Here is a 23,342-nt window from a genome sequence, read left to right as displayed (position 1 = left end):
TGTTTTCTCGAAGGACGCTAGCAGAGCGGGTTCATAGGAAGGGCTTGTCTAGTAAAAAACCTACAGTATGAACATTTTTATTATCAAATATGTCCCAGTAATCCTTATGGTTGTCGCCTGTTTTTCCCATCGTCCAGCAGCGGTGGCATTTTGCTTCTGTCCTACTCATGATTTCACATGATGTGCTTTACATGAGCAATGTTCTTGTCTTAAATCACAAAACTGTCAAAAAGTGATATATGTGGAAAAGTCTTCTGGATTGACTCTGGATCTGCTCATTTACATTGGCTTATTTCAATCTGGTTTGCAGAAACGCAAACAAATTCTCCAATTATAGCTTACCCATGAAGATTTACGGTGGAAAATAATTGATTTATTTTTAAATCAAGAAATTGTCTTTTTTTCGCTCTCTCTTCGAACATCCATTCAGAATGTTTTAGTTAAATGTTTTCCTCTTGAGTGGTTTTCTTATTCTAAGGCCAGTCCACTGTAGTTATTAGAAATCTGGGAAGAAGAACCAGGCCTGTCTTAATCGCACCCTCCCCTTCCCACTGTATCAGGACTAAAGTGCGTCCAGCCTTAATCAAAAGTTAACGATTCAGTGTAGAATGTGCCCTGGGCAACGATAGGGTGCTACGTTATTGCTAGTGTACGTGGGTAATTTGCAGAACGGCCTGAGTCAATGGGAGTTTGCTTTGCTGGCGCTGGTTGGGGGAACACATGTGATGTGCCTGAAAGATCAAAACACACACTTGATGAATGTGAGGGCAGAGCCTGGCAGAGGAGGGGAATGCCCTCTAATCCCTGCTTTGAATCACTGATCAAGGTCGTTCTCAGTTCATTAAATTCTGCTGAGAAGCTCGGTCTGAGTAAGCAGCACACAGGCACACAACACACACACTCTCACATACACAAGGCATTTTTACCTGCCCTTGGACAGGCTTCGCGCTTTGTTGGTTAGGATTTGTGTGAGCGATGTGGTTTATTAATTAGTTGCAATATTTACCAAGCTTTGGGTGATTTAAAACTCATTTAAGGTTTATTACGGGTGCATTATATGTTAAACTTAATTTATAGAATTTGTGACATAGTTATAATTACCGCAATTGTTTTCGTTTTCTATAAAAAAGCAAAAATCAAGGTTGCTGTAAGTTAAGGTCCTTGCACACGGAGTCCGAAATTTTGTATGCGTTTTTTTCGTATTCGTTATTCGTTGGCTCTAAATTGTCAAAACGCCTCTCAAAATGCTTGCTACAGATAGTTTCGGAGGCAGTGTGTAAACGTGATTGACACAACGTGAGGTTGAATTTTTTTCTACGTGCAAAAATTTAGGACGAGACCTGCAAGGACCTTTACTAATAATGGAAGTAAATGTGCTACATTTTTGTAGGATTTACAATGAAAGCAAATGGGCCCAATATTTAGAGGATTTTAAAGCAGAAATGTGAAGTTTTAGAACTTTATGAATACATCTACATTCATCTACTGTTAACTCTTGTATTATTTGAGCTGTTAAGTAAATAATTACGGTTAATTCATGGTTTTAGGCATTATGTTGTAAATTTAGATTTATAAAACGGATAGTTCCAGTCCCTGATTCTGATTGGTTGAGCCGCGTTTGAAGCCGTTGTAAAAATTACTCAACAAACATACACCTGTGACCACATTACATTAGTATTACTGCGCAACTGATTCTTTGTTGCTGCATGTGTTGCTTAGCAACCTCTTTGGAACTACATTGCTTGGCGGATGAATACATGTGTAATATTTTTTGTTGCTGGTGTTTATTTTATGAATAAAATTAATATTTTTATGGAGTAACCGTTTTATAAAAATTCCGCTCCGCGTCGTGCCTAACAACGCCTCTTAGCTGTTCTAAATCCACGGTAAAACACGGCTTCACGGGGCTTTGATAACTAATACGCAGAAAAGCATTTTCCACACTGAAATTGTTTACACATATTGTTGTACTTGTTATTGACACAATCATTATTTCAAATGTACAGATTCATATCATTCACTTCTATTGTATGGCTCATTGAAATGCAATTTTTTTCTTTCATGTTAAAGAATAGGGGGACGAGTGAAAATGGACTCTTTAAAAACAGTCAATTGAGCTCAACTTGTACTGAACCTGAAATTTTCCGTTAATGGTTTACAAATGAGAGAGAGAGAATCTGCCCCTCTTACATGATGGTGAGCATGCCGAAAGTCATCCGTCTGCTTTACGCTTGATGTGCTCCACCTTTCCGCCCATCTGTCCGGTGCTGGAGATATGGAGGTGTGGGGGCGGATGGGGTGGAGATACTGGCTGTCACGCAGTTGGGCAAGTGCAGGGCATCTGGCCATGGCCTGAGGACTCAGGCAGATCTTGAGTGTAAAGATCTTGTCATCTCCAGGATGGGGAAGCGAGCTATGAGTTTATGGGGAAAGCCCTCCGTTTGTGTCAGGTTCAATGTGTTCTGCTTGTGCAAATGTGCTGTACGTGTATACCGGTAGTTAATGTAACGTACATGTTGGACTACGCAGAAAACCAGGCATAAATGAATCCGTAATTAAATACGTGTATTAATGCTTTGAACGGGGTACATTTATCCTAGCAACAAACTATGGAAGAGTTTTATCAGCATGAACCCGTCTTTAAAGCACATTTGGAGCGAACATGCGTTTACATCAAATCTCTGATCTTCCTGCGGGCGTATGGCAAAGGGGGAAGTTGTTTTAAGTGCGGAAATGGCTTAACTTGATTTAACTAACAGCTTCCACATAGCCTGCTGCTTAAGATACGAGGCCGGCTTAATGCACTGGACTCAAATCAAACCCAGAGTCATATACTGTGCAGAAAGAGTGCTGTGTTCGCTTGCCATCTCAAGCCCTGCCACTCAAAGTCAATATCCCAGAATGCCTGCCGCACTTAATTTCATTTTCGTGTAGTGACAGATGCACTGCGTGTGTTGATCCACTGGTACTTTTTTCCTGTTCTTATGTCATTTGATTAAAATTTTTACAGCACACACACACACACACACACACACACACACACACACACACACACACACACACACACACACACACACACACACACACACCTCTGTTATGTTTCCTGGGAGATTATGGCATCCAGAGGGCCGAAGCTACACAAGACTAATGCATTACGTGAGAATACCAAGCATGCACTGATATAGCCAGTATTATTTATTTATTTTATTCATAACTTTTGTCCTTTGATTAAAAGACAAATATAAATGTAATGTATACATAACATATTTAGTCAATATGTCGTAATTTTCATTTCAGTATTTATTTTATACAATCATAAATATATATATTTTTTTATAATTTACAGTGTGTTGTTACGGAACGAGTGTATCCACAATGTGACTTAAACCTTCTGATTGACGTCACTTGCGTAACCCTTTTTACACCTGGAATAAAGATGTGTTTTGGTCGATTAGATCACAAGTAGACGAGGGGAGGGTCTATGTGGGTCTAGATCTTTCGATCTAATGGACGAAATAAGCTCATGCATTTTACATATAAACGTGACCGGAGATGACGGAAAAACAAACGGAGAGTAGCAGCTTTTGTTTCTGCTCTGACAGCCACAAAACCACGCCGAACGTGAGTTTGTGTTAGAAATCAGGAATGGTGAGAGAAATGAACATGGTTGATTGTGATTGGCAAGTTTTCATCTTCAAACCAAACTTAGGTCTTCAGCTGACAGTTTAAATCCCATCTGGCTAACATGCTTCCCATTATGTTTTCGCATTAGGTCAGTAGGTGGAGAGTAGGCATTCTTTTGTGGTTGTTCGAACGCATTCGACCACGAGCGTCTCCATTACGAAAGCAATCCGGTCGAATGCTTTTTCGACTACCTCTGGAAGTGGTCAAAAGTGGAAAAGCTCAAAACTTTTTAGTTTAATACTTTTTACACCTGTATTTAGCGTCATCCACTTGTAACCCATTCAACCAAAATGCTTTTTAATACCAGGTGTAAACAGGGCTTAGTTTGAGTTCCATTGTGCATTCATGTCATTTAGCAAAGCAATTCAGTTTACCAGTGCTCATTTATTGCTTCAGCTCATGCAGCTCAAACAAGTTAATCCCCAACATTGATTATAATTGAAGTATTTGTAACAATCAGTTTCATTCTAGATAACTTTTTTATCAAAAGCCATTGTAGTTTTATTTAAAAAGTTAAAATATCATTAGAATATGCATCTTTCGCCTTTGTTTTGCATGTGAGATTGTGTCTAACAGCAGCAGTTCCCTAGCGAGGTCTTTGACCCGTAGTCCATGAGTCTGGCAAGAAAGTCTAGTTTTAAAAAAAGGGAGCAAGTACGATGGAAGAGGAAATTTGTTTCCCTCAGGAGCGGAAGCAGAGAAAGCCGAGACAGTTCTTTTGCCCCCAGAGTCACATCTGTATGGTGTCTTGGCAAGGGTCTCCTTCGCATTACCTCTACCTGGCTATCCATGATCGTACATATCACAGCCAACTCTTTTATTCTGAGAGTAAGAGAGAGAGTGAAGTAATGTTACTGGCTGTGCTGGCCTGTCGTCTTGTTTTACGTTTTGGCAGACTGCACCATGACGCATGGGCTTGCATCTCATTACAGCAGGAGTCTGGGGCTCGTCTCTCTAATCAGCGGACCTTCTTATGTCTTTGGTGTCGGACCTGGGGAGAGCAGCGGCGGTCCATGTTTTCAATAAAATCCCTTCGATGGGATCTTTTCCTCGGCTGTATCAAAGGATCAGGGAGCCGCAGGGTATGACCTGGAGCTTAAAGGGATAGTTCACCCAAAAATGAAAATTCTGTCATTGTTTATTCGCCCTCATGTTGTTTCAAACCCGTCTGACTTTCATAGAACAATAAAAAAAAGGGAGGTTTAGTGGAGTGTCAAAACTGCACTTGAAAAGTGGAAGACCATGAAAAAAGTACACTCCATAGAGGTGGTTTATATAACTTGTGTTCTATTTTACAAGTCTTCTGAAATCATATGACAACTTTGTGTGATGAATAGAAAGATTTTAAGTCATTATTGAATGAAAATGTTGCTTGACAGCTATGGTCACCATTGACTTCCATTATAATGGAAAAGAGCAGCTTGGACAATGTGCTTGGAAACACCATTTCCTTTGATTTTATGATCTTTGGCAAATTAATTGATTGTGTAAGCAGTGTGGCAAAGGTTGTTTCGAATCACACATTAAATGTTTCCCACCTCCACCCATTTCTTTACAGCCATGTGCCCATTCCTGCTGGTGACCCTGACCGTTACGCTGACCCTCCTCGTTGTGACAGTTAGGACATGTTGTCTGTCTGCCAGCTCATCTCGTGTGTTTTAATAATTAATTTGGTTTGTGTGTGTTTCGTTTGCAGCATTTTTTTTTTGCAGTGAAAATAACAGAGGAAGTAAACAGTGTGCACATTGATGGTTATGTGAGTTAGCAGCAGTGGATTATTTCCATAAATGTGCGGAGAGCTAATTTATAGTCAGTCAGTTTTCATAGCGCTCTCATTTATAGTAAAACCCTGCATACATATCTTCATTATTTATACTTTTAATGTAAGTTTACTGCATTTTAAGCACCCTTGGAGGTCGGCACGAATGCATCTGGAAGCCAATAACGGCCATGTTACCCGTTACACAAATGAGGTTGCCGTTTGTTACATCTATTTTGGCAAATTAGCTAGAAACGGACAACCGTAAACAGCTGTTGCTGTTGGACTCAAGCGTCTGTGTGTCCCTCCTGCTTGTGTGTTTGCGTGAAGGAGAGGAAGAGGGGGAGAGGAGACTCATTGTATTGTACTGACCCGGTTTTGTCCCACAGGCTTAACCCCTGCTCCTCTCTAGATTAATTTTGCATGTGTTTGTGCTTTATGGTGAGGCGTGGGCTGAAGGGATTTACCCTGTTTGACACCTCCTCAAATAAAGTGTGGGGATTGTCTTCACATTGTGCTTGCAGGATTGTCTGTCGCCTTCTGATTATGAGGGAAAGGGAGGGGGGGATGATGGTCCAGGTGGCCGTGGCAGAGTCAGTCAATCCGTAGGGTCTCTCTCACCATCTCTCCATCCATCTCTCTGGATGTGGGTTTTACAGCTATTGATTCAAACACCCGACATCTGGGATATGATCTCTTACAGGAAGCCTTATGGTCTGCCAACAAACATCGTAACAACAGTTATTGATACTTTTATAGAATTATATAAAAAATATATACATTTGTTCTAAAACACATAAATTGCATATGTTGTATTTTTGTAATCATTTATTTATATTAGACACAATGCAAGGCTTGTTGTTATTATAATTATAATGATTGATAACAATAATATGTATTGTGTTATATCTAATATAAATAAATACATAAATATTTTATTTATAAAAACATTTATTTGTTAGAAAATACAATAATTGTTGATATTGATTATCATTATATATAATCAATATATTATAATCAGTAATAATTTATATTATTATCAATAAAAATAATAATACTATTAATATATGAATATTATGAATATCAATACAATAATATATATATATATATATATATATATATATATATATATATTTATATTAGACAAAACAATACTTGATATTATTATTATCATTATGGATAGTATTATAAATAATAATAAAAATCGTTATAATAGCATATGTATTGTTATAATTTGTATTATTGTTATTAATAATGATAATAATATGAATATGAATATTATAACACAAATATCCAAGAAAGATGATTATAAAGATAACTCACGATTTATTACAAACACAGAATAACAAGCCAACATGTGTGACAGTGTGCTAATGCACAGACGATAACCTACAATGAACAGAACTCAGGGAGGAACTTAAATACACAGAAATGATTAACTAAAAGACAAACAGCTGTGATGATTAGTTTAGTGTCCATGGTGAATGATCAGTGGCGGGAAGACAAAGAAACACACGTGAAAGCATACTAGAGTCAATGAACTGAACTAAATGGAACATAACGGTGACAGAACGCGCCCCTCCGGGAAGGCACGACCTCACGCCGTGAGGATGAAGATATGGGAGGCGGCTTTGGAGGAGGGAGCAGAGGTGTTGAAGGGATGGTGACAGGAGATGGCAGAGGAGTGACGGGATGACGACGATCCCCTGGTGGCTAGTGTTGTCAAAAGTACCGACTTGGTACCGAAGTCGGTACTTAAATTAAAAAAATGTGACGCTTTGAGCACTGTTTAGCGTAATCATAAACGCCTCTGATTGGCCATTGTGTTCAGGAGCTCATCGGATATGTCTGTGATTGGCTACAATGATCAACGCACGGGAGCGTTTGAGAGCACACGGAAGTGTTTGAAAGTGTTTTGAAAGCAAAAGCAGGCGTCTATCAGCGCCAGTGGATCGATCCGCTGATAGACGCCTGCTTTCAAACGCTCCCGTGTGTATCTGTGTAATCGCTCGCTGAAGAGCGTTATTGATGTATATTTACAACATGTTTTTGAAGCGCTGATCATTGTAGCCAATCACAGACATATTTGATGAGCACGTGACAATGGCCGGCCATTCCGAGGTGTTAACGATTCCGCTCAACAGCGCTCAAAGCGTCACATTTTTTAAATTTCAGTACCGACTTGGTACCGAAGTCGGTACTTTTGACAACACTACTGGTGGCAATGGTTGAGATGGTCTGCTAGCACAAACACAGAGCTTGCCAGTGCCAATAGCACACGATGGAGTAGAGAGAGGGAGCAGTCCAGATGAAACGAGCGACACTGCTGGTACTAGAGACCAAGGCAATGCCGCGGCGACAATTGGATAGGAGCGCAGTGGCCGACCTATAAGTCCGTGGCGGAAGTAGTGTGACGACTGACCAAGGGGGAGCCGGCAGGACGAGGGAACCTGGTAGAACCGCAAGGCCGAAAGTCTCCGGTGGAGCCGAAGGTGGGAGGAGCCAAGACGGAGCTTACAGGTCAACAGGCCGAGATGGAGCGAAGAAAACAGAGGCCGGGGACGGAGCTGCAGTATCCTCCCGTATGGGCACTGCAATTGGATGCACGACCTGCGGCTCGACGTCACAGGGACTCCCCAGAGATGGTGCAGGGCAGTAGACATCCGGCAGTGGTGGCGCTGGAGGACTGGCTTAGCTTTGCGGTGCCACAAAACTTGACAGAAAAACAGTAAGAATAGCAGTCCATGTAGATCGATGAAATGAGGAACTCAAAGTTCATACAGTCATTAGTGGTGTCCAAAAACAGCGATGATAAAGGTACCGGGTGGGATAGGGTGGGAGTCGATATTTCTGAAGTCTATCAGCCAGTCCTCATTCGTAGTCACGACTCCCTCGTCTGCTTATGTCGCGGGCTCACACCCCTGGTGTAACACGAGTTGGCGCACACGAGTTCTCCTTGGTCGAAGGTGATAATTCGGGCTCTGGGTCTGGCTGCGTCCTGGATCGGAGAAGGCCGCTATCCAGACACAGGATGATGGCTTCTTTCCAGTCCAGTCCGGTGGTGTCTGGGTGGTCAACAGGGTGATGGTAATTTGCCCCAATCCAGAACAGTGACTTCAGGGTCTCGTCATCGACTGGGCAGGTGATGGCGAGACGGCAGAAGTAAATGTTATAAAATCATGGGTTGGTTGTTCAGTTGAAAATTGTCAATGAACTAAACTAAATGGAACAGAATGGTGACAAATATTGTTGTATTTTAAATAAATATATATATAAAAAAGTCACATTATAACACACAAATGTAACCTTATATTTCACCCTGATCTGTGTTCATCTCACATCTGCACTGACTCTTAATCTCTGAGCTTGATTAACCCGTCGGCTCTGCGTTGCTCTGCCTGCAGCCGGACCACTGGGGCTCAGACTGATTTAACCACATTGATGGCACTGTGCCCAGCTTCAGCTTTAGAAAGACCCCCTTAGCCTTTTCTAGTGCTGAGAGTTTGCTTAAACACATATGAATGGGGTGGCACTGTCAGTGTTTCATGGCACGTGCAGTACAGGATGAACAAGTCATACCCTGTTCAGAACACAACCACCAACTTTTCCAAATTTCACAGATGTTTACTTGCCCTGAGGGTACTCCATGGGTGAGAGATGAGAGCATGCCTGGTCCCAACCCCTGAGACACAACCGGAACAAGAACACGGCAGAGTACTGAAAGAAAACTTCCCTTATGTTTCCCCTCTGGACTGGTCACCCCTTGTTCCGTTACTACACCAGTCACTGGCTGATATTTTCAGGGTGTTTCTTTTCTGCGGGGCTGGTGAAGATTTTGCACATTCTAGATTTATGCAGTGCTTAGTGTTTCCTGCCCTCACCCCAGCCACACTCCTCCGTGTAGCTGCATATAAAACAGGCTGGATGTATTTATATCGTGGTCTCTGAGCCTGAGGCAGAGGCCCCTCTCCACTACTTCTGGAGGAGAGCAGCTTTGACTTCTCAAAGGTCAATGGAGTATTGAGGTATCGAGATCCGGTTCTGGAAACTAATTTTCATGTATGGTTATAGCTTTTAAAATTACTAATATAAAAAGTATCAATATGTAAGTTGAGGAAGATTTTAGCCATTTTGTTTACTTTCACCATTGTGCTAACTTCTGCCATAAGCCATGCATATACTGTAGGTGTTTAAGAGCCCTTGACTGTCTGCATCTTACGATCATCAATTCTGGCCCTGTGAGGAGCAGCGCCTAAGCTGAGAGAACAGTTCATCTGAAGGTCATGACGGCCTTGTTTTCTTTTAATTGAGTTAAGATGGCCAAATAAATGGTCTGCAGGCTAGCACAATCATTACCCTCACTCAGCGTCTACACACGGGCCACTCACACGCCACTTACTCGCTTTCACTGTTCTGACAAGTCCAAAGAGCAACAGTCAAACACACATGTTTCTCTTGTGTTTTAAACACATACTTAGAGCCTTCATCTTTTTTTATACTCGCAGTTCTTTTCTTTGATGTTCAGTGAATCTTCATGGCGGTTTACCTCACATCTTTGCTGGCTTTTTACTGGGATTCACTCGCTAGTGTTAATGTACAGTCTGCGTTTCCCGCTAATGTCTTTAACGGACAGAAAACACTCCAGCAGCGGTATGACTCTAATAAGCTAATAGCACAGTCTCTTGACAGGTCCATGAGAGTTCATACATTAAATGGATAAACGCAGCCTTTTCTTCCCAATGAGCATTTCTTTCCCACACCACATAGACTCGCTCAGGAACAGTGTTGGGGGAGGTTACTTTCAAAAGAAATGCTTTATATTTTGGTAATTTTTAATGAAAAGTAACAAATTACGTTATATTGTTACAATGTTTAAAAAGCAACATGTCAAGTGTTTATGCCCATATTTTTTTGTTTTTTTTAATCTAAGAAATTAAGTTGTTTTAAAATAGATATTTTCTAAGAATAATTGTAAAGTATTTTTCCAGCTTTCCGTGTTTTCTCTGTTATATACGTTTGAGGGCGCTACTAAACATCTTCTGAAAGAATAGAGAATTTCCAAATAAAAATACAGGCAAAAAAAAGACACAAAAACAACCGATAAAAGCATTACTTATGCATGTTGTATTCTTTGAAAAAAACAACTAGATTTTCTTCCTTTAAAATTTTAATTTTAATTTAAAATGTTAAAGTTTCTTCCTAAAATATATATATATTTTTTTTATGAAATCCATGTTCAAGTGTTGATCAAAAAATGCATTAAGGTAGAATAAAACTTTTTTTTAAAGCAGAGGCTCTGTTCTTTCTTTTGATATCTTACATGTTCAGATATTCATACAAAATATTCTGGAGGCCATGACATTTTTGTGAAAATTATCAAAAACCCTGGCAATGGCTGGCAACTTTTTAAAAAAAAATGCTGGTGGGGAAGGAGTTAAAAAAAAAAGTTAACTTTAATACCCCCAACACTCAGGAATGATGGAATAACTGCATGCTTGAAAAAGTGTCCTCCCGGCATTAAACACACGCTTTTTTCTTTCCTTTCTTCCTTTGTTTTTGTTTCTCTGCAGGTATATCCTAAAGGACACTCTTTCTGCCGTTTTATCATTTCCGCATTTTCTTTTTATTATCAATTATTATTATTATTTCCTTTTTTAAGCATGCACATCCACTCCATCACTCTTCCCCTTTCATCCTCCTTTCCTCCCTTCATTTTCTTCATTGATTTACCATCAATATGTGTGAGAGTGAAGAAGAAGAAAGGAGTGGAGAGAGGAGAAGACTGGAGAGAGGAGGGCCACAGCCCAGCGCAACACCCCCTGCCATCGGTGTTCTTAGGGACGCTAGTACAAAAATGTGGATCAAAAAGCAACTAATGACCGCCATGTAACCAACACTTACCTACAGTGCCAGTTGGCTCGTGTTTTGCGGCCCTTTGAAATTTTCAGACTGAAGATTATGTTCAAAATGGCCTCGGAAAGAGGAGTGTTGCACAATACCGAAGTCAGGACTGTGCCACAATGTAGTTTAGGTGGCAAGAAGTCGTGATTTTACCGTGTCAAACATAGCCTGTACATGGCACAAACAGATCAGTGTTCATTAGAAAATAAGTTGATCTGACAGAAGTAAAAGCACAAAAAGCCAAATATGTGTGTCCATTTTCCCTCCCCTGATCTCGTAACATTTATCAACTATAGCGGAGCTTGAAATGGTGTTCTGATGCTAAGCACCCACTACCAGCTATATGGATACCTTTTGGAATATACTGCAGTATTATTATTAAAAAAAAAAGAAGCTTTAGATGAGTAAATACATGTCATGAACAGCATTGGATTGGTCCATCAGTTTTATTTTTGCAGTTTGATATAGATGTTATCCAGTGTTTGAAGCGTACATCTAACTCAGTGCCCTAAGCAGATGCAACACAATTCAGCAATAAGGTATCCTAACCAGTTTTTCTGCCCTAATGTTCGTTCTGTGCGTAAGGCCAATAAGCTTTTTGACATGAAAGTTACTTATGCTCACCAAAGCTGCATTAATTTATCAAAACACAGTATAAACAGTAAGATTTTGAAATATTATTACAGTTTTCTATTTCTATATATTTTAAAATGTCAATTATTCCTGTGACGGCAAAGCTGAATTTTCGGCATTCTCCAGTCTCGAGTGCCACATGATCCTTCAGATATCATTCTAACATAAGGATTTACATTTCTTAGTATTATCATTAACAAAATGATCATGTTAACCGATCAAAGAAAGCATGTTGGAACACTACTTGCTGGACGGACCTTGTAAAGTAATCACAGAAAAGGCTCTTTGGTTGGGTTTCAAACATATACTTTTAGAGAGAGAAAAAAAATCCAAGGCACTTCTTCCAGTTCTAAAAATATTATTATGTTGTTGAAAACAGTTGTGCTGCTTAATATTTTTGTGGAAACCATGATGCAGTTTTTCATGCTGCTTTGATGAATGGAAAGTTCAAAATAACTGTATTTATTTGAAATAGAAATCGTGTGTATATTTAATCAATATAATGTGCCCTTGTTGAATAGAAGTATTCATTTCTTTTTTTTTTTCTTTTCTTACTGACCCCAACAGTATTGTTACTTGCGTTCATTGTGGGCAGATAAATTGTTGGTCGCTAGTTAGAACACGGTGTTTCATTCCAGGGATTCTGGCTTTCGCCCACATACTAAGAATTGTAGTTTGTAACACATATTCCCGGTATTGCTGCTCAATATGTTGTAAAGTGATCTGTTTAAATATAGTAAAAAGTAACCCCTGGCCATGTTTGCTCAGTGCTGTGATGTTGTTACTAATGCCATGTGTACGACTGGTGGAGTTGTCTATATTCAGCGTGCGTCTAGAAAAATAAAAAAGTTAAATATTTATGCTCCAAAATGTTTCTTCTTTCTGCTTTTGTGCCCCAACTATCCATTTATCTTGGCGTGTTTAGAGTGTGTGAGTTGTTTTGTGCGTATCAGCTTGTTGGAACACCACCTGTGATGCTGGAATAGATTTTGGACAAAACCTGTGTTTAACAGACCTCACTGGCTTCATGTGTGCACCCGTGTGTAAGATACACAAGATAGTAGGACTGAAAAGTAGGATGTGTTTGTGTGTGTACTGCATTTTTAATGAATGAAGGCTTGCTGTGTTTGAACTTTGTAATCATCTGCAGTATATTGGCAGGCGGCCGCAACTTTGTGCCGTATCTAGATTGCACCAAGTGTTCATATCTTTCTGTATCCCTTGATATCACTGTAGGTCTTTTATGAAGGTGGAGAACATAATCGACACAATTGTCCCATGCAATTTAGCATCACCATTTAAATGAATGAACAGAAGCTATATTACACACCTAAAGTACAATAAGGCTTCTTTTCACCAGGCATTAAAGGGATAGTTCACCCCCCAAAAAATAACACATCACCCATGTTGTTCCAAAACTGTATGATTTCCTTTCTTCTGTGAAACACAAAAGAAAATATTTTCAATTGTTTCACTGTTTTTTGCCCATACACTGAAATTCGATGTATTACAAAAGTTGTTTTGACCAAATTATTTCTTATTATTATCAATGTTGAAAACTTCTGCTTAATATATTTATGATTACCATGATAAATTTGTTTTAGGATTCTTTGATTAATATATAGTTTAAAAGAAAATCATTTATTTGAAATAGTAAGAATATTAAAGTTTTCACTGTCACTTTTCATGAATTCATGAATGTCTTTGCTAAATAAAAGTATAAATAGCTAAATCTTACTGACCCTAAACGGTAACTTTGCTTATTTTACAGCAATTTTTTTAGTTTTTTTTTTTTAATCTGTGAATTTCATTTCATTGTAATTATATTTCCTTACTTCCAAATTGCAGTTTCTGCATGTGCAAATTTTGAGTTTGGTGTGGACAAAAACAGTTAAGATGTTCTTAAAAATATCTTCTTTTATGTTCCACAGAAGTACTGTAAGTCAGCAAACAAACTCTTTAATGTCAGAAGCAAATGACAGTCCAGCCTTCGACTGAAGTGTGCAGAAGCCTAACCATGAGTGTAAACTTTTGTTCTCAGATTCGTACATGAGCGGGAAGCAGAAATGAGCGTGTGATTATGGATTGCTGTGAGGATGGATGTCCTCCAGCTGCTCGGTACCTCCGGTCAGCCCTCGTCTCACCGCCCCATGTCCCGGCCAGCTCCATCCGCGACCGCGGTGTTCAGAAGCTGCCATTTGTTTAGATAAGCCTTTGATACTGAATTTTATACTTCTTGGCTTCACATGATGGCAAAATCCACTTTTTAACTCTTTCACGCCGCGCCGCTGTGCTTTGTAATAAGCTGCGACGATTATACGATTGAAAATATGCTCTAATCGCTCGCGTGTTTATTTTGGACTGCGATACTTGGCCAAAAACAATACCAGTCAAAACAAAGCAGGGGTTATGTGGACTCGCAGTAATTTGCGCTGTCTGTGAAGAGGTTTTTGCCTCCCTTTGAAGTGTCCGGTGCCCAAATTACAGTGCTGCCATAATGAAGTATTACCATGCAATTACCCAGCGGTGCGCTACACACAGCAGCCGAGCAGAGAAAGTGCTGAGAATAGTGTGTGTGTGTGTGTGTATGAGTGTGTTGCAGTGCCACGCTGTGAACAGGACGGCTTGGCTCTACAGTGGGCGGCCCTCACCTGAGGTGGCCGGGCATGATGAATTATGGAGTGCCGGCAGCCTCATCAATACTGCAACGAAAGCGCAAAATACGCAGCCTATTGGCACCAGCCTACGCGTTAACGGCCAATGTATTTTTAATTAACGCCGAGCCTTCCTGCTTCATTTGACAGTTGCCGTAAACATGACAGAGGTTGGTGACAGCTATTTCTGGTGCTCAGGTAGCACAAAGGCGTTTAAATTTTCACAAACCGAGTCGCCCGCCTTGTCTTTGCGCTTAGACCCTTGGGCCACTTTCTCTTCTTCTAAAAAAGAAAGAAAGGGAAAAAGGAGCACAACCAGGTCAACACAACAGTACGTGCCAGCCATTCAGAGATGGTTTTTAATTTGTTGCCGCTTGCTGCAAGTTTGGGGAGGTAGTATTATTCAGGCTTCCATAGAAACCCATGTTACACATCATTGGCAGTTGAGTCCGTGAAGAAAGAGGAGGTCGACTCCTCCCTGTTACAGACGCCTTGATTAAAACCAACAAGAGAGAGAGAGAGAGAGAGAGAGAGAGAGAGAGAGAGAGAGAGTGATGAGACAAACCACATGCTTAGTGACTCATACACACCAGGCCGGCAGCAGATGCACGCTCTGAGATCTCTAATCAAATCTCAGTTTAGTACATTGTGGAAGCGTTCTGAGACACAAATTCACTCTTTATGTCAATAACGGAAGTCATCACGGTTTTTCTGAAGCGGAATCTCCTCGCTCGCACTTACTTCAGCGGCCCCTGCCTTGGACGCTCGGGGTCAGTCGCGGCTGAAATGAGAACCAGGGACGGGCGCGGGGTCAGCAGCTGGTGGAGGATATGGCAATCATTTATAAAAATATGCTTTCCCAAGCCCACAAAAACAAAAGCCCCAAACTCAACAGCTGGGAAGGGTTGGGAGTAGCCCCAAGGCTGGCAAGTTCCCTTCCAGATGGAGAGGTTAGGCCGAGGCTAGCCAGGCAGCTTCACTTAAACTTCCGATTCCCATTAGGCACAGAGAAGATTGCAGGGGAAGGGAAGAGGAAGAAAAGCAATGAGCATGACTGCTCTGTTTTTTCGCCCCGCTTAATCAAATAAAGCAGGAAGCTTCCGAGACGGAAGAATTGTGTTTATTGATACTTAAGCATACTCTGAGTTTGTTTGTTTTCAAAATCCTCTCTCTCGCTGTGTGATATTGGTATTTGTGGTTTAGTTCTTTCTTTTTTCTGCAAATCTTTTTCTGGGAGAGTTACGTTTTCACTTTTTTCTATTATTATTATTAATAGTGCATTTAAAAAAAATAGAACCACTGGGAAATTTAGCTAAACCATTTGGAGTTAATAGCCAGGCCATGTCAAATAATGAATGAAACAGGTCTTAAATAAGAATTGATGACCTTCTCCCAGTCTTCTGTTGATCTGACACCCCACGCAGCACAGAAGTAACGGGTCCTTTTGTGGATATTAAGTTACCACCGGCTCAACTCTTTTGAAATGTGCAATTGCCGTCTTAAAGGAACTCCAGAACCAAATGAAGACTCTTAATAAGAGTAATGTACACACCAAAGCCTCGGGAATAGATCCACGGCACGTAATGCGTATCTTGTGTGAGCCCGGTGTCAGGATCTAGTGGCTACAGAAAGACACGAGGGGAAGTTGACACGGGGTCCACACAACCTGGCAACCTTTTGAAACGGTACATGTGATATTCATTGAGAAAGACTCTGAGCGTTTACCGCTAGAAGGCCGGGCTGCTGATGTATTAAGCTCTATGAGGTCTGATGGGAATTAATCAATGAAACGGCAGAGGCCTGAGCCAAGTTCGTACCGCTCCTTCAAGCCCCCCAGCAAATGTCATATTCAGTTTTTTTTTAATAGAAATATGGAAAAACTCCATTTACAGCCTGTCTGAAAAAGTAATAGTGTGTTTTGTTTAGAAATGAAACAGCTCTTAAGGTCGTTTTCGCACACTTTTTGAATGAAGGCAGTGGCTTAGTTATTATTATGAAATGTGGATTTGATTTGAATGCACATGTGTAAAAGCAATTGAAATCAGATCGGATCCCACTGAAGACATTACCCTCACCTCAACTGGCCATTTCTGGATACGCTCCCGTATACATATTAATGATCTGAAGCCTCACAATTGAGTGGTGACTGTCTGGGTTGCCATTACGCATTACACAAAACATTTCGAGATTTATTTTGTGGATTTTTTTTTGTCTCATTTTGGCTGTATATGTTTCTCCTGAGGCTGTAAGGTAATCCAGCACCCCCTTAAGCTGACGACCATCGACCCCTTTGGGCTGTAAACACACCAGCAAAGCTCAGGGGTCGTGACCTCATGGCCTGGTGAGGTCAGGGTGGCGGACAGCAGGGGCGGCCATCACAGGCCCATTACTGCAGGAAATTGGAAACACTGACACAGCTCAGACACGGGCAGCATGCGCTCTGACGCCATTTGTAGCGCCTAATTGTGCCATAATTAAGATGAACTGAATGGGGGGATGGGAGTGGTGCTGGAAGGAGAAGCAGACAGGAAAGAGGAAAGCTATCATCACATTTCACATGCACGCATTAGAACGCTCACAGTGTTAGCCTTAGTGGACGTGACTACAGTGGTGTGCTTTTTTTGCTGCATATTTAATCTCTTAAGGTTTAGTGTCAGGATGTATTATGTTTTTTGTTGTCATGTTTTCACACATTAGGTATTTTATTTGTACAGCTTATTGCGATATGGCACTTTAAAATGCCTAATTGTGTGTATATATATATATATATGGATACTTTAGATTTATATTTGTATATTTTTTTATATATATACTTTTTGTATTATGACTAAAAATACCATAATTTTATGTTTATACCATAATTAATCTAGTTTAATCATAATTAATCTGTTTATACCATAATTAATCTAGTATGGGTCGTATTTCCTTTGACCTTGTATAATATATATATATATATATATATATATATATATATACATACATTTAAATATATATATTTATTTATATATATATATATATATATATATATATATATATGTGTGTGTGTGTGTGTGTGTGTGTGTGTGTGTGTATGGATACTTTTGATTTATAGTTGTATTATTATATTAATAGTTTAATTTACTTAGCATAAATTAAGTATTATATAAATTATAGCATACCATAATTAATCTAATATGGGTCGTATTTTCTTTGACCTTGTATAATTTTGTTCATGAGTTTTGAAGATGAGGGCCTGTTACGCAACCACGTTTGCCTATGAATTGACAAATTGCTGAAAAATTATTATTGCATTTGATTGGATATGCTACCTTGTAGTTTTTTTTGTCATAATATATATATTAATATTTTTTTTCATCTTTGGGTTGCGACACACCAGCTGAGAACCACTGATTTAAAGGACAATTTTAGACATGTATTACATGAACGAAAGAGGGAAAAAAATTGCCAAGTTTAGCTGTGTGGTTTGCAATTTTGCCATCAACTTATATTACATAAAACAGGCCTGCGACCGCAGCATAGCGATCCTGTGTAACACAAGACCGTGAGTTCTGGGGCCACCGATCTTTCCCCATTTGCATGTTTGAAACGACAGGGCCTCACCTTTTAATGAAAGAAAGCAGCTCCCTTCCATGTTCATTTCAGCCATGTTGAATTAGAATAAAGAGCTCTGTGCTTTCTCAGTCGAGCTCCCATTCTCACAAATCTCACCATTTAAAACCTCCTGTCTCAAACCAAACCAAACCTCTGATCAGAGTCAGATGAAATCGGATGTTCGTTTAAACATGGATTGGAGTGGACAGATACGCTGTTTTGTTTATGTGTGTTTGTGTGTCAGACAGAAACGGAGGGCAGCCATTGGCCTCCTCAGGCCAGGCCGCCCTGTAAACAGACACCTACTGGCAGCTGGGCACTTGGCAGCTGGACAGGCCTGCGTGTAGAGAAGGACACTGACCCCACCGTCTCACTGTCTCCACCCACCCACACACACACACACTCACTCACTCACAGAGGTCTGTGCTACCCCTTCCTGTGGCTCGGCCGTGACTCGTCCCGACTCCCACTGTGACAGACAGCAGTATGTTTACTGGCTTTCCGGAAACCTCGACAGGAAGAGCATATCTCTCCACTTCCAAATTTTTATTTTTAAATCAACACTTTGGACCGTTTATTTGTGCCCAACAACAAGCCAGCGTGATTTATTTTGCTGTAATCTAAAGCGAGCATCTCCATTTCCTAAAATAAAGCGCTGGAAATGCCTGAAAGAATGTAAACCAAATGCTAGAGAAATTATACAAATACAGATAGCAGCGAGCTCTTAGTCAAAATGTTTTCTCTGAAGTGTGCTGGGGAGCCTCTCGAGGCTTGCCAGGAAAACACTCTAACGTCTCTTTCTTCATCTAAGCTTTTGCTTGAGACCTCCTCCTGGAGTGAGAGCTTAAGTACTCGTTTTAACAGCTAAACATGCTTTTATCTTACACATCAGACTTTATCCTTACGATGAGGATGACGCGTATAATATAATTGTATGATCAAGCTAAACTTTGTGTAAGCTTTTATCTGACTTTCTGAATTCGTCTGTGCTTTAAATTTGACAGCCTGATAATCTCTATTCAGTTTTTGCAAAATATTAGTTGTTTTCATGCCTTTTGCAAGACATTGCACCATTTCATGCTTTTCATCTTCAGAAAGATATTTTTTTATCCCAAACTGCGACTTGCTTAATAATGTGAAAAAACCTCTAAGTAGGGTTTCCATTTACCTAAGAATACCTGGTAAACTACTTAACAAACCTGTCTAAGATTGATACCAGTTATGCAAAAAGATATGAGACATAAAACTAACAAACACTTTGAAAAACTAAAATCTGAATTTGGTTCTTAAATCCTACTGATATGTCACTTGCATAATAATTTGTGTGTGCGTGTGTGCGTGTGTGCGTGTGTGCGCGTGTGTGTGTGTGTGTGTGTGTGTGTGTGTGTGTGTGTGTGTGTGTGTGTGTGTGTGTGTGTGTGTGTGTGTGTGTGTGTGTGTGTGTGTGTGTGTGTGTGTGTGTGTGTGTGTGTGTGTGTGTGTGTGTGTGTGTGTGTGTGTGTGTGTGTGTGTGTGTGTGTGTGTGTGTGTGTGTGTGTGTGTGTCATTTACAGTGCTATGCATAAGTTTAGACACCCATGCTAAAGTTGACTAAAAAGAGGAATAAAAAATCATCTTTTGGAAATTGAACTTAATGCCTTGATTTAAAAAAATAGGAAAAATCCAACCTTTAAGGACACCAATTTTCTTTGTGAATGAATAATGTATCGTAAATAAATAAATGTTCTTCCTTAAAATACAGGGTGCATAAGTTTGGACAACCCTATGTTAAATTCCCATAGAGGCAGGCATATTTTTATTTTTAAAGGCCAGTTACTATATGGATCCAGGATACTGTGCATCCTGATAAAGTTCCCTTGGCCTCTGGAATTAAAATATCCCCACATCATCACACACCCTTCACCATACCTGGAGATTGGCATGGAGTACTTTCCATAAGATCATCTCTCAATGCAAATCAAACCAGCTGTTAGGCTAACTGAAATAAAACCATGCCAATCTCCAGGTATGGTGAAGGGTACAGTATGTGATGATGTGGGGATATTTTAATTCCAGAGGCCAAGGGAACTTTATCAGGATGCAGAGTATCCTGGATCCATATAGTAACTGGCCTTTAAAAATAAAAATATGCCTGCCTCTATGGGAATTTAACATAGGGGTGTCCAAACTTATGCACCCTGTATTTTAATGAAGAACATTTATTTATTTACGATACATTATTCATTCACAAAGAAAATTGGTGTCCTTAAAGGTTGGATTTTTCCTATTTTTTTTTAATTAATGCATAAAGTTCAATTACCAAAAGATGATTTTTTATTCCTCTTTTTAGTCAACTTTAGCATGGGTGTCTAAACTTATGCATAGCACTGTATTATAACCCAGCATAAATTAAATTTAAATTTAAATTATATTAAAATTGACACACACATTGATTTTACATTGAATTTATTTTTTTATGTTTTATTATAAAGTACTATATATTGTGTATATATAGTGTTTTATGTATTATTTATAGTATTTTTGTATTTATTTTTATATTTATTCATTTAGTTTATTTTTTGCATTTTATTATTATTTTATTATATTTGTATTTATGTAGTATTTGTGTTTATTTTTTATGTATTTTTGTACACATTTGATATTTGAGTAGTTTTAATCTTATTTATTATTTGTAGTATTTTGGGTGTTTTTATAAGAAGTGGATTCTGGCAGTTATGTTTACTGGTCGCCGGCGTGCACGTGCGTATGGAAGCGCAGCAGCTGTGTGTTTGCGGTTTAAATCAGCATCATTCTGTCTCTTCTCTTCTCTAATTATTCATCGAGAGAACTGTTAATATCCTGCATGTGGCTTTTCCCTTCTCCGCTCTCGCTGTCCTACTCTCTGATCATCACTCCTAAACAAGTTTCGCTTTATCATCACTGCCAACACTTCTCTAATGAAGGCCTGTATGCAATCACCAAAACACACCAGAGGCTCGCAAATTATAGCCCGTTTGTTCCCGCAGCCTAATGCCGGGACGCCACCCCCCCCCCACACTTTTCAGTCCGGCTAAAACTGTCTACCAGCAGCCCATGATTACTATGTTGTTTCTCCATTTCCATGATGGATTTTGAAGTAGGTTTAGTGTTAAAATGAGAGCTGGATCTTCAGCGGAACATCAGGATTTCTGCGTGGCTTCGAAGGAGGAGAGGACAATTATTAAATCCGCATGGCCAGCTCTCTTCCAAGGTTGTGTTCTTACATAGTGCAACCTCCTCTAATACCCTAACATCCACTTAACAAAATGCCTCGCTGTCTCCTCCAACTGTCCACCCTGTCTGACCAAAGGGAGACACATGTTTACTTCAGCTACTTGTGTTAAATGTCACGCACATTGAGGCGATCTCTGTCTGTCTCTCTCTCTCTCTCTCTCTCTCTCTCTCTCTCTCTCTCTCTCTCTCTCTCTCTCTCTCTCTCTCTCTCTCTCTCTCACACACACACACACACACACACACACACACACACACACACACACACACACACACACACACACACACACACACACACACACACTTAGGGCCCACTGAGGGCATAAGTGGCTGTCTCTTATATCACCAAGTATGTGAAAATGTGTAATGTGGGCAGAGCTAAATTTGATTAAAGTGAGGAAGTTAAAGTTTGATGAGCAAGCCTGGCAAAGTGGCAGAAACACTAAATTGGTTGTTTTGCTTCAGGCACGCAAGGCGAGAGTCTCTTTTTCTTGGCCCACCAAAGGGCTTTTAACGTGAGAAGAGTTTAACAGATGACAAATAATTTCATAATAATGTGTGGTCTGTTCTGTTTCAGTTTCAGTTGATTGACTTAATTGTTATTGCGTTATTACATTTGATGGAGATCATTCTAAAAGCACGTATGCAAAGATTTAAAACTTGTCTGATTTGAACTTTAACGTCTATAATGAAAGGATATGATCAAGCACTGGTAGCATGCTTTGGAAAACAGTCTTGGAAAACTACATTAGTTATTTTTATTTAATAATGTCTTTAGTGGTTTTATCGGTTTATAATACTTTATTTTTTTATTTTTTTATATTATCTATTGATTTATTCGTTTTTTATTCTTGATTAAAGTTCAATTATGAACTTTATACGTGTGAATGTATATATGTATTTATATTTTTTATGTTTTATAACAAATTGATTGATTGATTGATTGATTGATTGATTGATTGATTGATTGATTGATTGATTGATTGATTGATTGATTGATTGATTGATTGATTGATTTATAATTTTATTGATAATTCTATTTTAGTTTAGTTTAGTTTTTATTATTTTATATGATTTGTTATTAAAAAAAATGTGATGAATTGTATAGATGTTTTTTTAAATGGCAATACAAGTACATGCAAGGCAGCAAAAGAATAATGTTGAAATTCTAGTGTACATTGTATATTACGAAACCCTAGCACCCTGTAAAACGATATGTATAACAGGCCTCTCAGACCGAGGCTCCGTCGAGTGTAAATATTTGGAGTGTTGAGAGTCAGAGCAGTCACTGTTACAGTCAGAAGGCCCTTGAACGTTTCGTCTCTCATGCCTAGTGGCGAGAGGGATGTACCAGTCCGTCTGCTGGTTCACTCCTTCCCTCTGTGTTCCGTCTTTGACCTCTGGAGCCAGACACTCGGGGTCCTCAGTCACTCCTCAGCCTGACGTCTATGGCGGGCGAGCAACTGGACAGAGTCAGTGTTGTATTGGGGAATGTTGGTGATTGTGAATGAGGCTAAAGGGGCAGGGAGGGGTGGAGTTATTGTTGTGCTTCAGGGCTGTGCTGAACTTCCTATGGAGGTGTAAAGGATAAAACATCGGTGGGAACAGGGTGAGCGTGAGGCGACGTACGGAGATGAGCGTCTGAGCCTGGCTTTATTTGTTATTTCACCATAACCCAACTCAAGAAGCATCACCTTTCAACTAGTACACTTTGTACCCATTGTATACTATATATTGTATACTTGTATAACAAGTATATTTTTCCTTTTTCAAAAGGAGAATTGTAGAATACAATGCGTACAAAGTGTGTATGTATATGTTTATATATACACACACACACACACACACAAGGCATGAGCATTCCGACTAAG

General features: G+C 39.6%; 1 protein-coding gene across 3 annotated transcripts in view; it reads left to right on the top strand.

Moving 5' to 3' along the window:
* bcas3 (BCAS3 microtubule associated cell migration factor) overlaps positions 1–23,342 on the top strand; it is a 224,822-nt gene that overhangs the window by 122,449 nt on the left and 79,031 nt on the right. Inside the window, exon 23 of one of the 3 annotated variants that reach the window (XM_079611584.1) lies at positions 11,014–12,843. The exons of the other annotated variants lie outside the window; for them this stretch is intronic. Within the exon in view, the coding sequence (XP_079467710.1) occupies positions 11,014–11,024 (11 nt within the window). The 3' untranslated portion in view covers positions 11,025–12,843. Of the gene's footprint in view, positions 1–11,013; positions 12,844–23,342 lie in introns of those variants that run through there. 3 annotated transcript variants of the gene reach the window in all.

This window comes from Phoxinus phoxinus, assembly GCF_949152265.1.
Source record: "Phoxinus phoxinus genome assembly, chromosome: 4".
Classification (NCBI taxonomy): Eukaryota; Metazoa; Chordata; class Actinopteri; order Cypriniformes; family Leuciscidae; genus Phoxinus; species Phoxinus phoxinus.
The sequence above is the reverse complement of the archived record's forward strand: the minus strand, read 5'-3'. Positions and strand labels throughout refer to the sequence as shown.